The 22,916-nt window shown below is 30.9% G+C and overlaps 1 protein-coding gene across 4 annotated transcripts in view; it reads right to left on the bottom strand.

Moving 5' to 3' along the window:
- The window catches only part of LOC143059229 (uncharacterized), a 54,238-nt gene that overhangs the window by 15,385 nt on the left and 15,937 nt on the right, over positions 1-22,916 (bottom strand). For 3 of the 4 annotated variants that reach the window (XM_076232711.1, XM_076232715.1, XM_076232712.1), the window contains exon 2: positions 20,831-20,891. In XM_076232711.1, the coding sequence (XP_076088826.1) occupies positions 20,831-20,891 (61 nt within the window). Of the gene's footprint in view, positions 1-20,830; positions 20,892-22,783; positions 22,813-22,916 lie in introns of those variants that run through there. The other variant, XM_076232713.1, reaches the window with a different exon arrangement.

The following is a 22,916-nucleotide window of genomic DNA, read 5'->3' as shown; positions in this document are numbered from 1 at the left end:
TAATTGAATGACAATATGAATTTGATTTGTAACACTCTATAAGTAGATTAGATCATAGATTGCTTTTATTTAAATTCTTTACTCTTTTATGTGACAATCTGATAATAAACATGAGGTTCCACCAGTTTTTTTATAAACTTTCTACATGTGGTATTGAACCTTGATGTACATTTTCAGAGCAATCAAAATACTTGTATACAAGTTATTTTTCTGAAACTAGTTAAAAATAAAATAGATATAGGAAGATGTGGTGTGAGTGCCAATGAGACAACTCTCCATCCAAATGACAATTTAAAAAAAGTAAACCATTATAGGTCAACGCTTGTTTTGGGTCCCTTTTTATCTCTTAATTCCAAAATGTTTGGGACCATCATCCCCCCCCCCAAAAAAAAAAACATGGCAAAAATCCAGATAGCCCTCAACTATTTGCTCAACTGATGGCCAGCTAGCCCTCAACTGGCCCTCAACTGTTAGTTCAACTGGCGGCCAGTTGAGCAATGCAGTTGGCCATCCTATCATTTTTTCTGTATGGGATATGCAACAACTATACTGTCAATATGATAGCATAATATATGACCACCAAAAAAACAATAAATATTGAAGTTTATTTGAAGCCTTTAAAGTGCATAAATGGATTATATTTAAATGTATTTTTAGACAAAAGTTTAAATAAAAAGGTTTCCATTTACAAATAATGCATTTTAAATGAGATCCTTTTGTGGGTGCTCATTTGTGCAGCTTTGAAAAAACAAAACTTAAAATTAAAGATCTGCCAATCTTACTTTAATAATGGGCAAAGGAACCATGCAGACACTAGTTTAATTATTTTTATTCATAGTGGATTGGGAAACAAGTTATTGCAACTAATTTTAATTCCTTTCCACTCAGCAGCTGTGAGTGCTGCCATGTAGGGCGGCATTAGCCTGCTTTTTTCCAAAATCTACATAGGTGTCTTTTACATGCAAGAGATATAGGTCTCTCTTAACTCGGCCAGCCATTTATTGTCCCCTTCCGACTGACCATCTTTGTTTCTCGCAAATGGTGACAAGGGAGACCCAAAAATTCAGTCCCTGAAATTTTCTCCTGGGAGCAATGATTGAACCAGGAAGCTATTATATTGTAATTGGTTTGTCACTGAAACATCAGTCGAACCACTCAAAAATTAAATAAGACCTGAATTTGAAGAAAAAAACATACGTATAAATTTTATACAATAAAAGTATTTATTATCCAGAAATACAATTTTCTTGGTAATCTGAAATTATGCAGTTCAAGTTTGGTACAATCAATTCATGGCCTACTTTATAAATTCATGGTTTTATCAAATTAAACCCACACAATGGATTTTTGAAAATGTTCTCAGCACTTTGGAAAGGGCAGATTTTATGATTTATATATGCATGTGATTAAATTTTTGTTTGGTTAATTAGCTGACATAATGAAAATAAAATTAATCAGGACACTCAGTATAAAAAATATTCATACAACAATTGAACAAGTGTGGATGCACTTAGATGAGCCTGTAAAAGTTGTTCATACATGTAACGTTACCAATTACAAAACTTCTACAAAAATTTCATAAAAAAGTTACAAGTCAAGCTCAATTTAAACAAACCATTTTCTGCCTTTGATTTAAAATAATTATATTCAATTGAATAAATGTTTACAAACTTTATGGAAAATCCCAGGCCAATATCTCCTCAAGCATAATAACTGATAAGCTAATGAAATCAACAATGCGAAAATGACAAGCTGTGCAAATCACAGCATCAATATCGGTTAATCAATCATAACTATTCTCCTTGTTTATCATTCCTAACTTTACGATTATTTAGGTTTTTTGTATTTAACATTTAAAGTATGTTAATCAGTATATAATAATTATTTATTGCAAAAAAGTGAGCATTAGCTATCATGAAGTGTAAAAATTAAAAAGGAAATGTGTGGAAACATCAGGGCAACCACAACACATCTAAAGCTGATTAAAGTCTGCTTTTATTTTAGGGGGGGGACTGGGGAGGTCATTCTTATCAAACCAACTTTCAATTCTTGATCGGTAACTAATAAACCAGCAGTCTTAAAAATGTTTTCATGACAAAAATGATTTTTTTTTTAAATTGTATGCACGTTGATAGAATGCATGAGTAAAACCTTCTGAGTTGCATCTTAAATGTTTCTTTAAATTTTATCCCAAACAGGTGGGATTAATTAAAACACCACTGACCTTTACAATTAGTTCACTGAACAATCATAACAGTTCCAATCAAAACATTGTTGCATCCACTAGCTACGAATAATTGGTACAAAATAATTCTTTTTAGTCAGTATATATATCATAACAAAAACCTCATCTCGACCTAGCCAAGAGATCACTGAACAATCATAATAGTTCAACTTAAAAATGCATCCACTAGCTAAGAATAATTCTTTTTTGTCAGTATATCTAAACACATGCCCCTTTCTAACATAACTTAATTACTATATATATACATGTTTTTTAGTACTGGTCCCCAATGAGGACAAAAGAACATTTTTTTTATAATTACATGATCAATTATACTTGAGGATAAGATACTATCAGTCTTTATCAAAACTCATTATTAAAAATGTCAGCTAGTTCACATTTTTCTCCGATTATATCTGGTATCTGTACACACCTGTGTTCTCCTTCAGGTAGGTATATACATCAGGTAAAACAGGGCATGAGGCCAATCAAAACACCTAGTCATATTTTATGTCTAACATAACAAAGTGACTCTTCTTGTCAATGATAATACACATTATGTCCTTTGTAAACCTGCTACAACTACAGGGACAAAACAAAGAATGGAAATTTGAATAACAGTCATGACAGTGAACTTTGTAACTTAAGGCTGTGATATATAGCAGTCATAATTTTCTTATTTTTTTATTTTTTTTTATATATTTTTTTATATTTTTAAGGTCATATAAACAGTTATCCCCTTTCAGCAGGGACTTTCTATACTACAGTTGTATTACAGGTTTTTTTACTGACTTAAATTCTCATGAAGTTGTGCACTTGTACTAAAACGTAATCTTTAAGTACAGCAACAGTTACTCCCCCTTTTCTGGAATTTTCATATTGAACAATTGTGCAAATACTGAATCTCTTGTTCAGTAAGGGTTACTTCCCCTTTTCAGAAATATTCTTAAAGAGTATTAAGCATGTGGGGTTGAGCAATTTAGACAAAAATTGAATCAACTAGTTTAGTAAGAGTTATATCCCTTCTCAGAGAATTTTCATAGGAATTAGAACAAAACATAGTCTGTAATTGGCATTCAAACAATACCAAATTGATTTGTAATAAACTTTATAAATCATTATCATGATTATTTTAAATATTGCAAAGTTCAAAACAAATATTTAGGTTATAAATAAATTGTATTTGTTTTTCAAATATGAGAGAGTCCTTTGAAGATGAGAAAACCAATATCAAAATATGACCAAAATAAAAATTATGTAATTTGAACTGAGAAAATCTATTTTCTGTTAACTAGCATGATATTGATTATAAGTATTGTATAACTTTCAAAGATAAATATAAAGATCACCGGAGATAATTGTGTAAACAAAACTTCATGTAAATGATAATTGTTAAACCTAAATATAAATGTTACAAAACTAATGGGGATCTTTTATTTTTTTATCATTTACAAACTTGAGATTTTGGAATTATCTTTTCTCTCTCATTATAAATAGTTTTTTGGTGTTGCTTTAAAATATTCATTTAATTGTCTAACAAATATATAAAAAAAAGATGTGGTATGATTTCAAATGAGACAACTCTCCACTAGAGATCAAAATGACACACAAATTTACAACTATGGGTCACTGTACGGCCTTTAACAATGAGCAAAGCCCATACTGCATAGTTAGCTATAAAAGGTCCCAAAATGACAATGAAAATCAATTCAAACGAGAAAACTAACGGCCTTATTTATGCACAAAAAAGAAAAGAACAAAAAACAAAAAGGTAACATCATCATAATTAAACATAATGACAAACAGACAATTTTTCATTTATTAAACTTCCTTGTAACCTACATCATACTGTTTATTTAGCTGGTCAGATAATCTTGTTCACCAGGTGTCATGACATTGAAAAAGATTTGACCAGACAACATCATACTTCATCATTAGGTTTATAAACAATGTCACAATGGTTTGACCACACAACAGAGATTTAAGGATGGGGTATATTATTATGATTCATGTCAGAAAGGCTAATTGCACTAAAAACTTAAGTTTATAAGGATCTATGACCTCTAGCACAGATTTGAGCATTCATAAAAGAAAAAGAATTATAGCAATGAGAAACAGATTCTTTGAGATATAGAAAAGGGAGACAAATCTTGGAAAAGACATTTTCCATAATTTACATTCATATATGGGTCTAAAGAGAATGATCACATAACCCACTCCCACAATCAAATTTCCAACCACAAAAGCTAAGGAATAACCCATTTTTTTTTTGTTAAATGTTTACTATTTGTATCAAGTTGAGTGATTTATAAGCTATCATAAACTACCTTTATTAAAAATTTGAATCAGATATGTGACAAACAAACAGAAACAGTAATGAGTGGACAAATATAGATAGGAAGAGATAATGCCCCTTCTTTAAAAAAGGGGCGGCATAAAAAGATATATTTCATAACAGTGTATTGATGACTAAAACCGTCCATATCTCAAATTACCTTTTTATACTGTTATATGAATATATGAACATCATAGATCTTGTATGTAATTTGTCAATCTTTTTCTTGACATCTTTTTTGTACCTACTTTGACAGTTAACATAGTATGTCAAATAACATTTTGACCATCGAATCAAACTTAACTTGTAAACTGTCAAACAACTATGTTGTGATTTTTGTCCTTTTTCCACATCAAAAAGGTTGATAAAAACATAATATATGTGCAGTAGTATAAGTAATGAGAATTAGAATAATACCACAACTATAAGTGATTATCAGACCACATTTTAAACCAATCAAATGCTGAATTGATAACTAGTTTAATATCATTTACCATGTATTGGCATATCCAAGGGGAGGAGGGGGAGGTCTTGGGGATGGAACCCCCCTTTTTTTTCCTTTTAAATTTTGTGAATACTTCAGTGAGGTTGTTTCAGGGTTTTCAAAATAACATTGATTTAATATCATTTATCATGTATTGGCAGATCCAAGAGAAGGAGGGGGAGGTCTTGGGGTTGGAACCCCCAACCACCCCTTTTTTTTATTTTTTAAATTTTGTAAATGTTTCAGTGTGGTTGTTCCAGGGGTTTCAAAATAACATTAATTAAAGGAATAAAAATTTACAAGTTTACTTTCAATACTATTATGATTTTATCAAGACTATTATAAAAGCTCTTCAGTAACAATAAAGCTTTAAAATTGAGAATGGAAATGGGGAATGTGTCAAAGAGACAACAAACCGACCAAATAAAAAACAACAGCAGAGGGTCACCAACAGGTCTTCAATGTAGCGAGAGATTCCCGCATCCAAGGCATAAGACAAATCCTTGGTTTAATCGGTTCTTAATCTACTTCAATATCCAGATTTACTTTATAAAAAAAAACTTATTTAAGCCATTGTTTCAAAAATCTGATCGTGAGCAACTTCAAAAATCCTCTTTCAAGGTGAACATTATCCATTGTTTTAAGAAAATACTATAGTTGTCATTTTTTGTCTTCAAGTGGCTTTAATTAGTATGCATGATTCGTTTTATTAAACTTTTATAAACCCTTCATTTTTCTTTTAATCATTTTCCTATTGAATTACATTGATAAGAAATAAAATAACAAAAAAAATTCCTCACCTCAGTATGAATGTAATTCCCAAACAATAATGTTTTAAGTTATCTCCCCTTAGTATTTGATAGATTGCCATACATGTTAATTACCGCAATAAATAAACAAGCTCAGGTAAAAATGAAAGCGCACTAATCATCTCTGTGTTGACAATAACAGTTTAATGATTTTGAAGGTGATTACGATAACTACGTTTGATAAAAGTAAAACCGGTTTTATGGCGGACTAAATTATTGAATCAATGTAATATTCTCTTGTACTATTTGAAGTGCAATAAGAACGGGACACTTACCATGAGTTTTAAATCAGAGCAATTGACATGTATGGTGCAAAAGATTTGAAGGAGAATTTTAATCGTAAATCAATGGATGTATAATTTGTTGCAATTGGAAGGGGAAACAAGCCACATTTGTATCAGTAAATGTCCTAAAAAATCACGGAAAGAGAATCTAAATCATAAATCAATGAATGTATAACTTGTTGCGGTTGGATGAAGATACTCACATTATATTAAGCCACATATGTGTGCGAAAATTGTCCTAGAAAATTGTTGTATTTGATTAAATTCCCATGATCAATTATTATCCTTCTATAAGTCTCAAGTACCAAGTTTAAACAAGTACCAACCAGAAATGACTCCAAAATATTTTTTTGAAAAAATGTAGTCTAACATGAAATATATAGTGAAAAATCTCAAGTGAAGAATACTTATGGCAACACTCTGTAAATCTTCTAGCAACAAAGGGAAAAATATCTAAATCTTTAAAAGAATAAACATATGACAGAGGCGATATAATAACCCCTGTTACAAAATCTGTCTAATATTAAAATAGCTTTAGAATGTGAATGAAGTATAGTAATTAAATATTCTGTTTATCAGATAGTTTTATAAGGTGTGAATACTTATTGTTATCAATATTTGACATAAACTGTCATCTTACATTGTACCTAGATAACATTACATGAATAATGTATAATTAAACTTGTATTATCAAATTATATTTATATATGGTTATTCTAAAATCAATAAATGTCAACATAGATCTTAGACAGGCCATAGATAGTCAATTATTTCATGATTCTTCATTTTATAATAGCATTTTATTTAAATTTAAGTTCATACCCGTAGCCTTGGGGGTGGGGGGTGGTGTTCGGGGGTTCAGACGAACCCCCCCTTGAAATCAAATAAGCACTGTTAAAGTCGAGTTCATGAGTCCAACAACCCCCCCTTGGAAATTCCTGGCTACGTGCCTGAAGTTGACCTATGATTTCAAACTCTTGTGTCAATGAGACAGCAGACCAACAACATAGTATTATACAGTGTGTCCAGAAAATATGACAAACTGAATTATTTTATACTGTATTTTCAAAGAGATATATTTACTTTTTAAAATTATAGGAATATGATTCCAGAAATATGTATGTTGTTGTCTGCTTTTTGGTTGGTTTGTTGTCTCTGCCATATATAATTCCCCTGATTGTTAGTCTCAATTTTATTAACATGTTTAGTTTGAAATGTTAATGAATAATAAATTGCCTGTTTTTCAGATATCTTTGCATGCATTTATTAATGTGACTTAATCTTAATAACGGACATGCAATAATTCAAATTTAACAAACTATAATAGGGATTTTAGAAAATGGTGCATACAAACAAAATTTGTCATTCATTATAACACTTTTTTTCATTTCAAACCTTATATAATCCAGTCTCAGTTTTCTCAATAAAATAAACACCACAATAAATCTGCACAGAAAAGCTTTCACACTATAAAATTTCTTACATATACATGTTAACATACTTTTAAAATCAGAGTAATAATTAAATAATCTAGGTGAAATATTTCACACATTTTAAAAGAAAAATAACTCACCTCTGTGTGTCATAAAGACCTTTTCCAAAATAAAATCCTTCTAATATTTGATACTTAAAGTAAATATGTAAACGCCTTGGATATTTACCCAATATAAACTTTATTATATGTGGCTTTTGTCTAGGAACAAATATAGTCAACAACATTCTATATCCATACAAATCAAATCAATTTCCTTATTTGATAATACATTTTCTATTAAGTCTAGAATAAATTCTTTAATTCCATTTCCATTGAAAAACATCAACACTGATCCAAACAATATATTGTACAATTTGTATATATATATATATATAGAAGAAAGTAAGATCATAGGCCACAACTATGGTCTTATTTTATGCATACAACTGCATAATCTATTCGTAAATGTGCACATGTTCAGTCACTATAATATTGATCAGTGCTTAGGCACGAAAATAATTTTCAGAGGAGCTGTGTATATTTTGTAAGATCTGGCTTGTTCAGTTGAAAAAAAAATATTCTAACTTAAATTCAACTTCATGTTAGTTGACATGCATGATTTGAAAACAAAATTCTTGCTTAAAATCTAATGTACATTGACTCAATAAAAATTCTTGCCATGTTTGCTTGGCTTGATATTAAATCCCAGAATCAAATTTAAGTGACGGTGTAGCAAAGATTGGAGCAGAAAATTTCATAAACTTATAAAAGTAAATGAGATCAATTTCTTCTGATAGTTGTAAAAAAGGGGGGGGGGGGGAGTAAAAGCATGGAAAAGGGGAAATAAAAGTATCCATTTCAGAATGTACGAAATTATTTAAAAAGACTTACATGTATGTTGCCTTTTTCCCAATTTTCACAAATCACAGTGATTATACTTGAAGCATATTAAAAATAAATCAACACAAAAACATGTGAAATAACAAATAGAAAAATTGTTACACTAAAAAAAAACTTCAACTCTGCATGAAGAGTAAGAATGTATTTAATAATCTCTCATAGATGTAGACCAAAATTTGACGAGGCTTAATATATGACACATATATAATATACAATAATGAAAAATATAACTGTATTTATTCATTGACCTTTCATGCATTAGGACTTTTTATTTGTACACATAACTCCTTTATCATTTACAGTACAAAGGGACCATTTTGTTATCCAGCCAAAACCCCAAAATACTTTTTATTTATTTATTCTAATATAACTTCAAGGTTTAATTCACACAAAAATCTAGAGTGTTCAACATCAAAGAACTGTACTATAAATGTTCAAAAGCTTATATAAATCCTATTTGCATGAATAACACCATCTCATAGCCTTTAAGTGAATATTTTTAATTCTCAAGTACATTTTTTGTTAATAACATCATTTAATTTTAAGAGTAGAAGAGATTTAAAATAACTTAAATTATGTCTATTTGTATATTTATATAACCACAATTTACACTGCCTCTTGAATTTAAAAGAAAATTAAATCACAGTATTTCTTGTGATAAATTATTTTTAAATTCAATTTCATATCCATATTAGAAATAGCCCTCATGAAAAAAAAAATCTGAAAATTGTCTGAATGTGTCTGAAATGTCTGAATTATTTCTGAAATTTTCTTACATGGTAAATGATGTCTGAATTTTTCTGAATCCTGATATTTCTATTCTGAATTGATGCTGACAATTCTGAATTTTAGCTGAATATTTCTGAATCATTAAGAATTTTATTCAGACAAATTAAGAACTTCTGAAAGTGTCTGAATTGTTCTGAAAGTGTCAGAAATATATCCATTTTATAAGTCCTCTTATTGTTCCTATCTGATAAGAGAGTAACATTTCATGGATTATAAGATAATACTAACCATCCCTTAGGCCATATCATAATTATCATATTACTCACTCATTTTTTTCACAGGTTATTAAAGATAACTCAGGTTGATAAAATGTTTGTTTTTTAAAAAGCTATACAGTTAAAATATGATACATTATGACTCTCTTTACAAAAACTCTTGTTCGGCAGTCTATATAAATGCATCAATGCAGTCAAAAAAATTATAAAAAAATTAAGATGTTAGATTAAAATATGTCAATGAAACAGCATCCCAACAAAAAAAAAAACTAAACATTACATCTAGAGGTCTTCAATAATATACAATAATAAGCATAATGTGAAAGTTGTGACTCTAAAGATTCCATTTCTATTTCATCATGCTGAACAAGCATTAGCCTTTCAAAAAGGGCTAGTCGACTCTTGGCTGATGGAAATGGAAAGTGCTCTCGCTTTGTAGATATATTCATTTACTAGAATAGCCACGTGCATCAATCAACAAATTTTACCACACACGTGAGGTCACACGTTATGAAGTAGTATATATCGTTTAACGTTGTTGTTTACGAAACTCCAGAAGATTCGACTATTTATAGATAAAAGTTACCTGTGTACCAATATCATGAATATGCATGATTAATGACCAGGCAAAATCTAATTGCTAAAATAGAGAGGACAAATCCGATACTCTACGGGATTGAAGGACATTTACTAGGTTTGGATTGTCCTAACCAATTAATAAACTTTGATTATTCAAGTTTCGTAATATCTTCCAATCAGGTAGCAAGAAAAATTCACACACAGAGTGTGTCCATCGTTCAATTCTTAATATCGACTCCTAGGAGTCGATAATAAAGAAAAACACTAAACTAATCAACATACCCATACACAATCTGACGAGCTTTCTGACTTTGGACAGGCATATGAAAAGACCACACCAAAAACTGATGACCTTTACCAAACTCTTTATCTTTAGGGTTACATAACCAATTAATTCATTCCTATATACATAATATAGCCTTAGCCAGGCCTGCTATCTATCAATGTACCATGCATTGCATGTCGTTACTTAATAAATATTCATTAAGTTTGACAATACACAGAAACATTAAACCTGACTCACATAAATGTAATTAAATACTGTTAAATCTATTGTTGATAGAGTTTATTTGAAACCAAATTAACAATACTTTGAAAATTTCAGTCTGGAGTTCATGAAATCTTAATCCTCTTAAAAACAGTGATTAATCCAATTAAAAGATCATATATATGTTTGGGTAATCTTTCAATGTATGAAGTAATAATTCATTTTAATCTAAGCGTAGAATTATTGTGTATTATAGAACCTATCAAAACATAACAACTTATAATCATTGAAAAATGGATTGAAAAAAGGGGGATAGGGTGAAATAAGTTGAACATATAATGGCAGTCACAGATGCTGAGTTTTTAATAATGAAGGGGGTTTTACGAGAGTAAACATTTGGCTTATAAGAAGGGCAGTCACTATAGTCATGGAATTTTGTTTTAAATACTAAGTACTCTATAGATTGAGTGCTCCCGTTTAAATTTAATCACATTTTTTCGAGACACGTGCCATTCAGAATTTGACATAGTATAGACTTCTCTTTATTGTTAAAGACAATGATGTTGACCTCTAGATGTCTTATAGTTTTAAATTATGTAATTTGATTGCAGCTGTCTCATTGACATTTGATCTACATCTCTTTTTATTGGTTTATAATGACATTGCACCATGAAGACCTTTGTGCAGGTAGTTTAATTGCATGATTGCATGCTCCTTACATTTTTTCTACAATTGCTGTTACAATTTCATGTAGCATATGGATCAAATGAGCATTTTAAAGGAAGGATGGACAAAGTTTTCTGATTTAAAGTTACTTCTAATAATGCCTCCTCCCCAACTTTTATTTCTGTCCCCTTACTCAACTTTTTTCCACTCTTTCTTCTTAACTCCAATAAACTAAACTTCTGTCCGGCATACACTTATATTTTACTGCCCCTCTTCTCCTTGTTCCCTCCCTGAGAATCCCATTTCTCCCTCTCATTCCAAGGTTATCCTATCCCTGCTCAGAAGTTCATTGTGACAAATAGCATAACTTTCTTTAACCTTTTAACAATCCGAACAATTTTTATACCAATTGTATTTTTAATCTACATTCAAAAATGAAATGAAAGGAAAATAATAGCAATTCAATCAGTACACAAACATTTTCCCCACCAAATCATGTGAATTTATTTTCTTATTGTCATACATCAAGCCTGGTTTTAATGACCTTTGCTGTCAAGCATCAAAAACCCTTCTAAATACAAGTTGAATTTAAAGCATTGTGTCCACAAAATATTTAGTGTGAATTAAAAGCAGATGGCTTTTAAAGGTCAAGTGGATCCGACTCAACAATACAAAGATACCAACAGGCATCTAGGCACACATTCCTTCCCTTAAGTCTTTTTTTAAAAAGAAATATCTTTATCTAACTGACCATATAAGAAGAGGCCAGTGGCGGATCCAAAACTTTTCCTAATGGGGGCCCGCTGACTGATCTAAGGGGGGGGGGGGGGGGGGCAGCTCCAGCCATGCTTCAGTGATTCCCTATATTATCAACCAAATTTTTCCCATGAAAGGGGGGGGGGCAGGCCCCCTGGATCCGCCTATTAGAGGCTTATTATTATTGAATATCGGTTGAACATATATACCAGTATATCTTAAATACAAATTTTTACTCTTTCTTTCCCCTAGCATTCCTTAAAATAGCCAGACTGAATGTGCTTAAAAAATAATTGGATTTCACACTAGAATAAGTTTATGGGTACAATTTTTTAAAAGAAGTTTTATAAAGTTTTAAAAGATGTTGAAGTTTGTTATGAATACAAATTTAAATTGTGACAAAATTAGACTCAAATTTATGCTTCAATATATATAAAAGAGAACTAGTAAAATTCTGGCTGGATGATTCCCATTCATTTCTTCAAAAAAAATAAACTTTTGAAAAAACTTGAAACAAAACTAAACTTCTTCAAAAAAAGATCACGCATGTTTAGCAGTAAAAACTCTGGCTTTTCTTAATATTTCTACGAAATTCTACCAAACATGGAAAAAATAAAATTAAAACTTTCTTACCTAAAATCAGAGATTATTTCCTTGTTGACAAAAAACACTCATATTTTATGATTTTCCTCTCAATTAAATTGTGATGTTTACAAGTATGTTAACTTATAGGTTTATGACTTATCAATAATACAACAGAAATCACACAGGTATTCCCTCTGTTCCCTAGACTATAGTCCATTTAATTTAAATTTACATATTGACTAAAACAGCTGGAGTTTATAAAATATAGTCTATTTCTAATTTGAAATTTCATTTTAACATATTAACACAAACTTTAAATATAAATAATTTCGATGAAATTATAAATAAAAACAACAAGCGATTTATGACAACTGTTAGAAAACAGAAATTTGTCCATTTCTAAAGGGGCATATAACTCAAGAATGGTAAATGTAATATGCCACCCAATCAAAACTAGATCCAATTTGTCCATTTCTAAAGGGCATAACTCAAGATGCCACCCAATTTAAATCTAGATCGGTGTTCTGTGTGTAAGTTTTTTACTACATTCAGTTAAGAGAAACTTATCAGTTAGAAAACATAAATTAAACCAATTTCAATAAGTACAAAGATTATACAGACAGACAAGGATAATCTTTAATGCACCGGCCCCCCCCCCCCCCCCCTCCTCTTGGTGGCATTATTATTGTTATTATTATCTGGCAGCAAGATTTCTTTTTCTTTGTATGTATATAAAGAATGCCTTGAGACTCTTCAATAAATTATTCCTGAAATTAACATTGGTTAAAATTTGGTAAACTTTGATTTGAGACAAAACATGAATAATATGTAATGTATCATCAAGTTTCAATTGGATATCATAATGTGTCACTAAAGCTGCCATCAATAATAATAACAAATTTGTAAAACTGTTTTTCAAATCATCAATCCCTGAAAAAGAAGTTTCATGATAGCTAGAAGTTATAAGACATATACTTTTACACAATGTATCAAAAGAATGATTAAACAATTCTTTTTGATTTTTCCCATGCAGAAGTAACCTGAAAGTAGACTGAAAGACAGGGGCAGTAACCTTCTTTGTATTTTTGACGCAATGGAAATTTTTTAAATGCATAAAAACCACACCTCATCCCTGAACTATGTCTAATCGTAAATAACATCGTTTAAAATCTCTATTGTTGCAAAAAGAATTTAAATCATTTCAAATCTCACCAATTTAAAACGATTAAAATGTCAAAATCGACAAAAGATTGATTGTAAATCTATGATTCAGATACGATAACTGATATTCCTGCTGTGTGTCCGAAACTCTCAAGAATAAGAATATGACGTCAGCTCACCATGTTCAAATAGAAAAATTATTGTTTTTGTTATAAAATTTTCATGTACACAAACTCTTACTGGGCGTAATATCTGAAAAATGTCCTCTTAAATACTTCCATGTTTTGCACAGAGGAGTCCATATTTATTTAGAACAGTTTTCTCCTTTGATTACTTTTATATTTGTCCTTACGGGACCTTTTACAGCTTATACTATGTGGTATGTGTTTTGCTTATTGAAGAAGGATGAACGGAGACATATAGTTGTGAACGTCTGTCATTTCAAGTCTCTGCTAGAGTGTTGTATCATTACCAATCAACATGATCTATGGCAATCATACAAATGGAAGTTTTTAACTACCTTGACAGAGTTCGCGAAATCTTTTTTCCCCTGGTGGTCCTTGAAGAAAATCTACTGGTCCTCATTATTAATTCTATTGAAAAATACTAAAATTGTGTCAGTCCTACGCAAAATTTTGTTGGTAAAATCCTGAGGACTGACACTTTTCGCGAACTCTGCCTTGAATGGCAATCATACCAAATGTTCCTAATTTTTATATGTTAGGAAAAAAATTCCCATTTCAATATCTTAACAATAATAATGATCAAATTTTTGTTGAGCAAAAAACAATGCTTATTTATATGGAGTACATATAACATGTATAACGGCTACATATGTATAATGTTCAATTTAGTTTGCAAAGAAAATTAAAATGGTTCATTGTTTACCCCAAAAAAAAAACAAAAAAAAACATGCACCCAAAAAACTAGATATTAAAATGTCTTATAGATTTAAAAGTTTTAATTTATAATTTATTTCTATGTTTGCTGAATTTCCACACCTAATAAGACTTAAGGGCCAATTGAAGTGTACAAGATTTTCATTTTTTGAGCTTTCATCTAGACATCTAGACATCTAGACATCACTAAATATACTAACAAGGAGGCTGTTCAGAACACATATGATGTGGACCACATCTCCTTTTATACCAGGTAAATTTCAACTCGTGATAAGCAATTGAATTTTTGTACCTTACCACATGAAATTTCCTTGACTGAACATTTCCAGATAAGATCCACTTAGTAATGACAATCAAAAGTCTGAATTTAGCCAAACAGCTAATGTTATTTACATCACATAATCTATTTTAATACCCTTGTTTACGCAACACTATAATAGTTTGTCATTTTGTTTTAAGGCGCTGTAATATTATACAGCTTATGTTTCTCATTTAGTGTGTTATATAGTTTTAAAATATTTTATGGGATTGCAATTTTTATTATTTAGGAAACTTGAAAAGCTAATCTATAAGAGTAAGTTGTCCTGAATGTGCATAAAATATCTGTTAAACAAACTTCAAACTATAATAATCAATTTAACTTTAAAAGTTTATAACAAACCCATTTAAGAATTTTTAAAATCAGGAAGATTAATTCACACCGAAAAGACTAACAAACAATATTCAAACCTTTGTCAATTCTTTAACTATTCAGAGTTTCTATTGGTACCATTCTGATTAAAATCCAACCAGATTTACCTCATAATTGCTTGTTGTTATATCATCATATATAAACCACATAATTTATATGATATATATATAGGCAAAAAATATTAGGTGACAATTTCTTATTGCATAACACTATAGATGCCTACGTCAATGACATTTCTTACATGTACAAGTGCGAGAATTAAGACAAAGGTAACAGGTTCTCAGTAAGAATGAAATTAATTAGCTAATGCTAATAAAGGCATGCATAACCAAACAGTCAAATAATTACATAATAAGTACATCAAAATTGCATTTGCAAAATTTCCCTTCTTAAAAAATTATTGTTTGTGTTTTGATTTCAAGTGCATTAAAACACAACCAGAAATGAACTTATAATATTTTGAGATTTTTTTTTTACTTTTACATAAAATAATATAAAAATTGTTGGTGACAAATACTAATTGCATAACAGTTTGCATGTCTACGTCAATGACATTTCTTACATGTACCGGTACAAGTGAGAGTTATAACATTTAAGGTGCTGAAGTTAACTAATTAGCTCGCTTAAAGGCAGGTCAAGACAAATCAGATAATTACATACTGAGTACATCGAAAATGCATTTGGAAAATTACCTTTCTTTCAAATTGTTGTTTATATATTGGTTCCAAGATGATTAAAGTCTAACCAGGAAGTACCTTAATTTGTAACAATCAATTTTTAAAAACACATCGTTATATATGAAATATATGATAAAAACTTGAAGGTGACAATTACATATTATGTAACACTATTTATGCCTTCAGTGACAAAACATGTCTTTTAGTGAGACTTAAAACAGGTTGAGGAGCCAACTAATTGGCTTGCTTCAAGGCAGTAACTGACAAATCATATACATATAGGATAATGGTTTAATGTCACACGTAGTTAGATAATTATGTAATATATACAACAAATTGAAAATTATACTCTATATTATGCGTCTCAAGGTCTAAAGCGTTTTTTCTTGATTGATAACTTTGTTCAGCTCAAAGGGACCCAAGTCAATCGAAAAATTTTAAAAGTCAATGATTGGTACATACCGAAACACATTTAGAGCAACAAGTTTATGACCAAAAGTGATCTAAAATGATAGCAAAATCCTCTATTGTCAAAAAACAAAATATGAAAACAACATATTATACATTACATTCACTTGAAGCTTTTTTTTCTGGATTAACCTTTAACAGGAACACTCAAAGCCCAATATTTGAAAGCGAAGAATGCATTGAGAACCTTAACAGTTGAAGAGCTATACTTTATAACCAAATAGGAAAACTGCACTTGCAAATGTTCCCCGAGTACTAAAAAAATTCACTAAATTATACTTGATAAATTGGAAAATTTAAAAACAAAATATAACTGTACTTGCCTATGAAATGTCCGTCCTGCTTCAGAGACTTGATAAAATCAAATAAATTTGCATAACATCATTCCATAATTTTAAAGTAACTAAATTCATGACATGAAGATTCGGAAAATTTCCCAAATTTACGAATAGTAATTATTCCAATAAAAATTAAGTGTTTCACTCTACAAGTATCTCTATAACCAAGGTGACTGTTATGGGGTGTTAAAAATTCTCAAATGATGCGGCCAATTAACCACACAAAGTTATACAAGCAGATTAGTGTTACACATAGGGTATTGTTATTTAGGAAGTGTCGGAAATAAAACACGAAATCCCATGTGGTTTGTACAGTTAAGTACATTAATGTGCCTTGAACAAAATGAGTTTTGTATGGTAATGTCAAGTTTATGAATGAAGCTGATCACATGGAATTTCATTGTTAAAAGGATTGGTAACTTCCATTCATAAGAAGTGATTTATTGATCAACATTTCTTATTTGTTAGTGTGTGTTCGTTTCATTTCATTCATGAATTTTTTATTGCAGCAAACAAGATCCTAACAGAATTAATTTTTTATACACTTTACTATGTTTACAGATCAAGTTTATACTTTTTCCGTTACAATAGCCCAAACTAGATATCATTGAGATGGGAGCCATCTCTGTGGGCCCCGCTGTGAATAATGTGCATTAAAAAATTGTATCTTTACCATAGGACATGGGTTTGTCAATAGAAATCAAAGTTTTTGACCTTGACCTTTGACCTAGGAAGTTGTAAATAAATTATGACACACCCTTTGGTGTTGGTTTATATACATGTCAAGTATAAACTTTGAAATGATAATGGTTCTCAAGATATAGAGCGGACACGATCTTTACCATAGGACATGGGGTTGTCAACTGAAACCAAAGTTTTTGACCTTTGACTTTGCCCTAGGCAGTCGTTCATAAATTATGACACACCCTCAGGTGTTGGTTCATATACATGTCAAGTATAAACTTTGAAATCATAACGGTTTTCAAGATATAGAGCGGACACGATCTTCACCACAGGACACAGGGTTGTCAACTGAAACCAAAGTTTTTTGACCTTGACCTTTGACCTAGGAAGTTGTACATTCATCACGACACGCCCTCTGGTGGTGGTTAATAAACATGTAAAGTATAAAGTATGAAATCATAATGGTTCTCTAGATATGGAGCGGACACAAAGTTAAAGTCTTTCGGACGGACGGACGGACAGACTGATCACTATAGGGCGACCTGCCTTTGACCTAGGAAGTTGTACATACATCATGACACGCCCTCTGGTGGTGGTTAATAAACATGTCAAGTATAAACTTTGAAATGATAACGGTTCTCAAGATATAGAGCGGACACGATCTTTACCATAGGACATGGGGTTGTCAACTGAAACCAAAGTTTTTTACCTTGACCTTTGACCTAGGAAGTTGTACATACATCATGACACACCCTCTGGTGGTGGTTAATAAACATGTAAAGTATAAAGTATGAAATCATAATGGTTCTCTAGATATGGAGCGGACACAAAGTTAAAGTGTTACGGACGGACGGACGGACGGACTGATCACTATAGGGCGACCCGCCTTTGACCTAGGAAGTTGTACATACATCATGACACACCCTCTGGTGGTGGTTAATAAACATGTAAAGTATAAAGTATGAAATCATAATGGTTCTCTAGATTCGGACGGACTGACGGACGGACGGACAGACTGATCACTATAGGGCGACCCGCCTAAAGGCGGGGCCCTAATTAACCTGTAATGAATACACAAATAGGGGGTGTTTAAAGACCTTGACGTAACCCATGAGGTTCTTGCATGGTCGGTAAATAAATACAACATTCACAGATTGATGTCTTGTAACAAGAAGCAGTTTACATTGTAACAATATTAGAATCAAAAACTTAAGACTGGACCTGTTCTCCTTTCAACAATTCTTTAGACTGGACCAGTTCTCCTTTCAACAATTCTTTAGACTGGACCAGTTCTCATTTCAACAATTCTTTAGACTGGACCAGTTCTCCTTTCAACAATTCTTTAGACTGGACCAGTTCTCCTTTCAACAATTCTTTAGACTGGACCAGTTCTCATTTCAACAACTGTATTCAGACCAGTTCTCATTTCAACAACTCTTTATTCAGACCAGTTCTCATTTCAACAACTCTTTATTCAGACCAGTTCTCATTTCAACAACTGTATTCAGACCAGTTCTGATTTCAACAAATCTTTATTCAGACCAGTTCTCATTTCAACAACTCATTATTCAGACCAGTTCTCATTTCAACAACTCTTTATTCAAACCAGTTCTTATTTCAACAACTCTTTATTCAGACCAGTTCTTATTTCAACAACTGTATTCAGACCAGTTCTGATTTCAACAAATCTTTATTCAGACCAGTTCTGATTTCAACAAATCTTTATTCAGACCAGTTCTCATTTCAACAACTCATTATTCAAACCAGTTCTCATTTCAACAACTCTTTATTCAGACCAGTTCTCATTTCAACAACTGTATTCAGACCAGTTCTGATTTCAACAAATCTTTATTCAGACCAGTTCTCATTTCAACAACTCATTATTCAGACCAGTTTTAATTTTAGGAGGGGTCCTTATCCAGAAATACCAGGCTTAAAAACACAAAATCCTGAGGTCCTGAACTTAGGGAAATCTAAATCCCGACATCCCAATTTTCGAAAAAAGAATACATGGATCCCAATAGGATAAATCCTGAAATCTGGGGCTGAAAAACACCCAATTCCGAAGCCCAATAAAGGTTCTACTCCCCCCTGCTTTAGTCAGGCCAATAATTTTTTAACACAATATTTCTATTAATTAGACCAGTCATTCCAACAAAAAACTTAGTCAGACCAGAGCTTTAATTTCACATAAAACCTTAAGTCAGATCAGAGTTTAATCAAACAAAACCTTAAAAGTCATACCAAGGCTTAATTAGACCTTTGCTTTTTTTAATTAAATTTCCCCAATCATTCAAATGAAACCTAGATTATTATTAAGCCTTTTTCAAGAAAATTGCCTATTCTGTTGAAACCTTAAGTCAAATCTTATTAAAAGAAGTATTTTGTTCACAGGTACAAATGTAGTCCTATATTGTGGTTCGAATTTACAAAACATTTTCATTACAACAGGCATCGTTCAGTGTAAAATCTGATGAATTGAAATTAAATCAACGTACTGGCAAAGTTTCAAGATAGTTTTCCTTTTCTTAATAGAAAATTTAAAGAGAAATCGTAATCCATTTAAATGACCAATAATTTTAAGTTTACTTACATTCGGTAACCTATTAAGACTATTAACACGACAAAAAGGAAAGTATATTGGATAATTTTGTGGTTGTTTACACCGTCATACTTACATAGGTAACAATGATTTAAAGAAAATTGCAACAAGAGTGCAGGGTTAATCATACAAAATTTGAACGTAGAAAAATGTTTAGTAGAACTGGATCACTGAGAATTGTAGCCATTTTATAAAAAATTCAGATTGGATTTTGTTTACCATTGATAAATTTTTACTTTCAACAGCTTTTCTGACAGCTTATTTCATACAAAATAAGATCAAAATAAAGTATATTTCTTTGTCCTACTGGCATGACAGGAACTATCAACTAAATTTGGAAGAAACATGCATCTTAATTTTAAGTATAGAATTAACCAAGGGCCATGAAGGGAGATAACTCAATACATTTGTATTTTGCAATGAAAAGTCAAAACAGTATTAATTTACACATCTAGGTCTGATGATAGTTACAATTTAAAAAAAGAGGGTATTCTTAATGATTCATTAATTGGAAAACACAAATTAAGAAGTCTTGTTTCCATAAAAAGATATGCTAACTTTGTGGCCTGGGTGTGCACAATAACTAAAGTCTTTCCCCTATGTGAGGAAAGACCTAATTGTTTTTTTAATGTTTTTTTTCCTGCTTTCTATTTCCGTCTTTAATATCTAAGGATCTCACTAGATTCATTATGTAACTTGATAACTAATGTATATATTACTCACCACTGGCCATTTTCTGCCATCATATACACTGAATGTACGACCTGTTTTCTTCATTTTAACTCTACAAAATAAAACAGAAATAAATGTACAGACAGAAATATTTTAAGAGATCCCTAAAATTAAATAAATTTCAAAGTAAACTGAAGTACTTTAATGAAGCAGTCACTCCTCTTGTTAATAAAACTCCAGCTATAAACTGCCTTATTTTTAAACTTCAGTCATCACCTATTTAGCATCTCTCATTTCCTAACCTAACTAAAACAATAATGCATCCCGACCACATACTGTGCATGCATTTATTTTCGTGAGTATCCATTTTCGTGGATTGCTGAAACTTTCCTAATCGTGGATATTTGATTTCGTGCTTTTCCCAATCTCTGTATACAAAGCCTATCGAAAATATGTAATTCGTTGAACATTTGAAATAGTGGTTCACCTGTACCCATAAAACCCACAAAAATTGGTATCTTAAAGAATAATAATGAATCCACAGTACCTATCTTAGTATACATAACATGTATATAGTAAAACTGTATACCCCAATTTTTTAAAGCTGGTATAATGGACTGATGAATGGAAGGTCGGAAAGGCAGACGGAGGTACATTAGTATACCAGATCCTTGGTGTACCCCAACTTTTTAAAAGCAAGGAGCTATAAAATTTATTTCTGTTCTTCAGCTTTTCTGTCCCAAAAATTTGGTGTTTAAAATTAAAAAAAAAAAAGATATCTATACATAAAAGCATTATGCAGTATCCACTTTTCATATTTTGATTAAATTAAGACTGATATAACTATCTACTGTAAATAATCAGTCCCTGTTTTATCTACATATCTTGGGTGAGGTGATGAATGCTCTGTTCACACTTCCTAAACACCAGGTACTAATCAATTATCAGTGTACAGTCTTTATACCTACATGATAAGTCTATTGATATAGATAGTATAACATAATCTGTAGACCCCAGATTATTGGGGTTTGCCACAAATCTATGATACCATGAAATGCAACCGCAATTACTAAATCAAGTTCGTAGGGCTAAAATTCAACAATCCATAATGATTTTAAAGTTGTTATCTTGTATGTTACCTTTAGAATATGGAAAGTAGTCAATATAACTAATATGTCATTGTCAATTTAAAATAAATTGTAAAAAAAAAAAAGAATAAAATGATCCAAGCATGCAAGCAAACATGATCAGAATTGAATTACTGTGGATTCATTTATTTTCGTGGGTACCAATTTTCGTGGATGAAGGAGAACTCATATGTTCGTGGATATTTGATTTCGTGGTTTTGCCGAAGTCTGCATACATACATATAGAAAACTTGTCATTCGTTGAACATTTGATTTCGTGGTTGACCTGTACCCACGAAATCCACGAAATTTGGTACCCAACGAATAATAATGAATCCCCAGTAAATCATTCATTCAGATTTTCTTTAAAAAATACTGAATATTATTAAAAGCTGTATCTTATATTTTTTAATTTTTCAATAATTTAGTTCACATAATGGATCAAATTTAATAACATTCAATTTATTTGAACATGACAGTAGATAGTTCAGTCTCATTAGCAATCATACCTTATCTCCTTATTTTCATATAATCATAAGCACAGTTGTAAAAGCAATTTCAAAATGGGAGATAACTCCATCTTTTATGTTGCCTTGTGAATTCCCAAGTGTCAACAAGGGAAAGAACTCAATTAAAGGATAGGAAAACATTGATTTAATTATTTCAGAACTCATTGTTTTCACAAACAGATTATTAACTTAAAAATGGGAGATAACTCAATGTTTTATGTTGCATTGTGTATCCCCATGTGTCTGTCTTAGCAAGGGGGAAGGACTCAGTTAAAAGGAAAGGAAAACAGTGTTTTAATGACAAAGGCACTAACATGTCCTACTTGAAGACTCCTATTTAATTATACTTTGATCAATTTATGACTTACCTCTTTCTAAACATTTCTATCTAAATGCAAATTACAAGATGGATAATGTTTTAAAATAAAGTTGTAGAAAGTTATAAAAGTTCATAACAAGACATCTATCACATATAAGTTAATGAATTCAATTTCACATTTT

The sequence above is a fragment of the Mytilus galloprovincialis genome, chromosome 14, assembly GCF_965363235.1.
Source record: "Mytilus galloprovincialis chromosome 14, xbMytGall1.hap1.1, whole genome shotgun sequence".
Classification (NCBI taxonomy): domain Eukaryota; kingdom Metazoa; phylum Mollusca; class Bivalvia; order Mytilida; family Mytilidae; genus Mytilus; species Mytilus galloprovincialis.
This window is presented reverse-complemented; position numbering and strand designations above follow the sequence as displayed.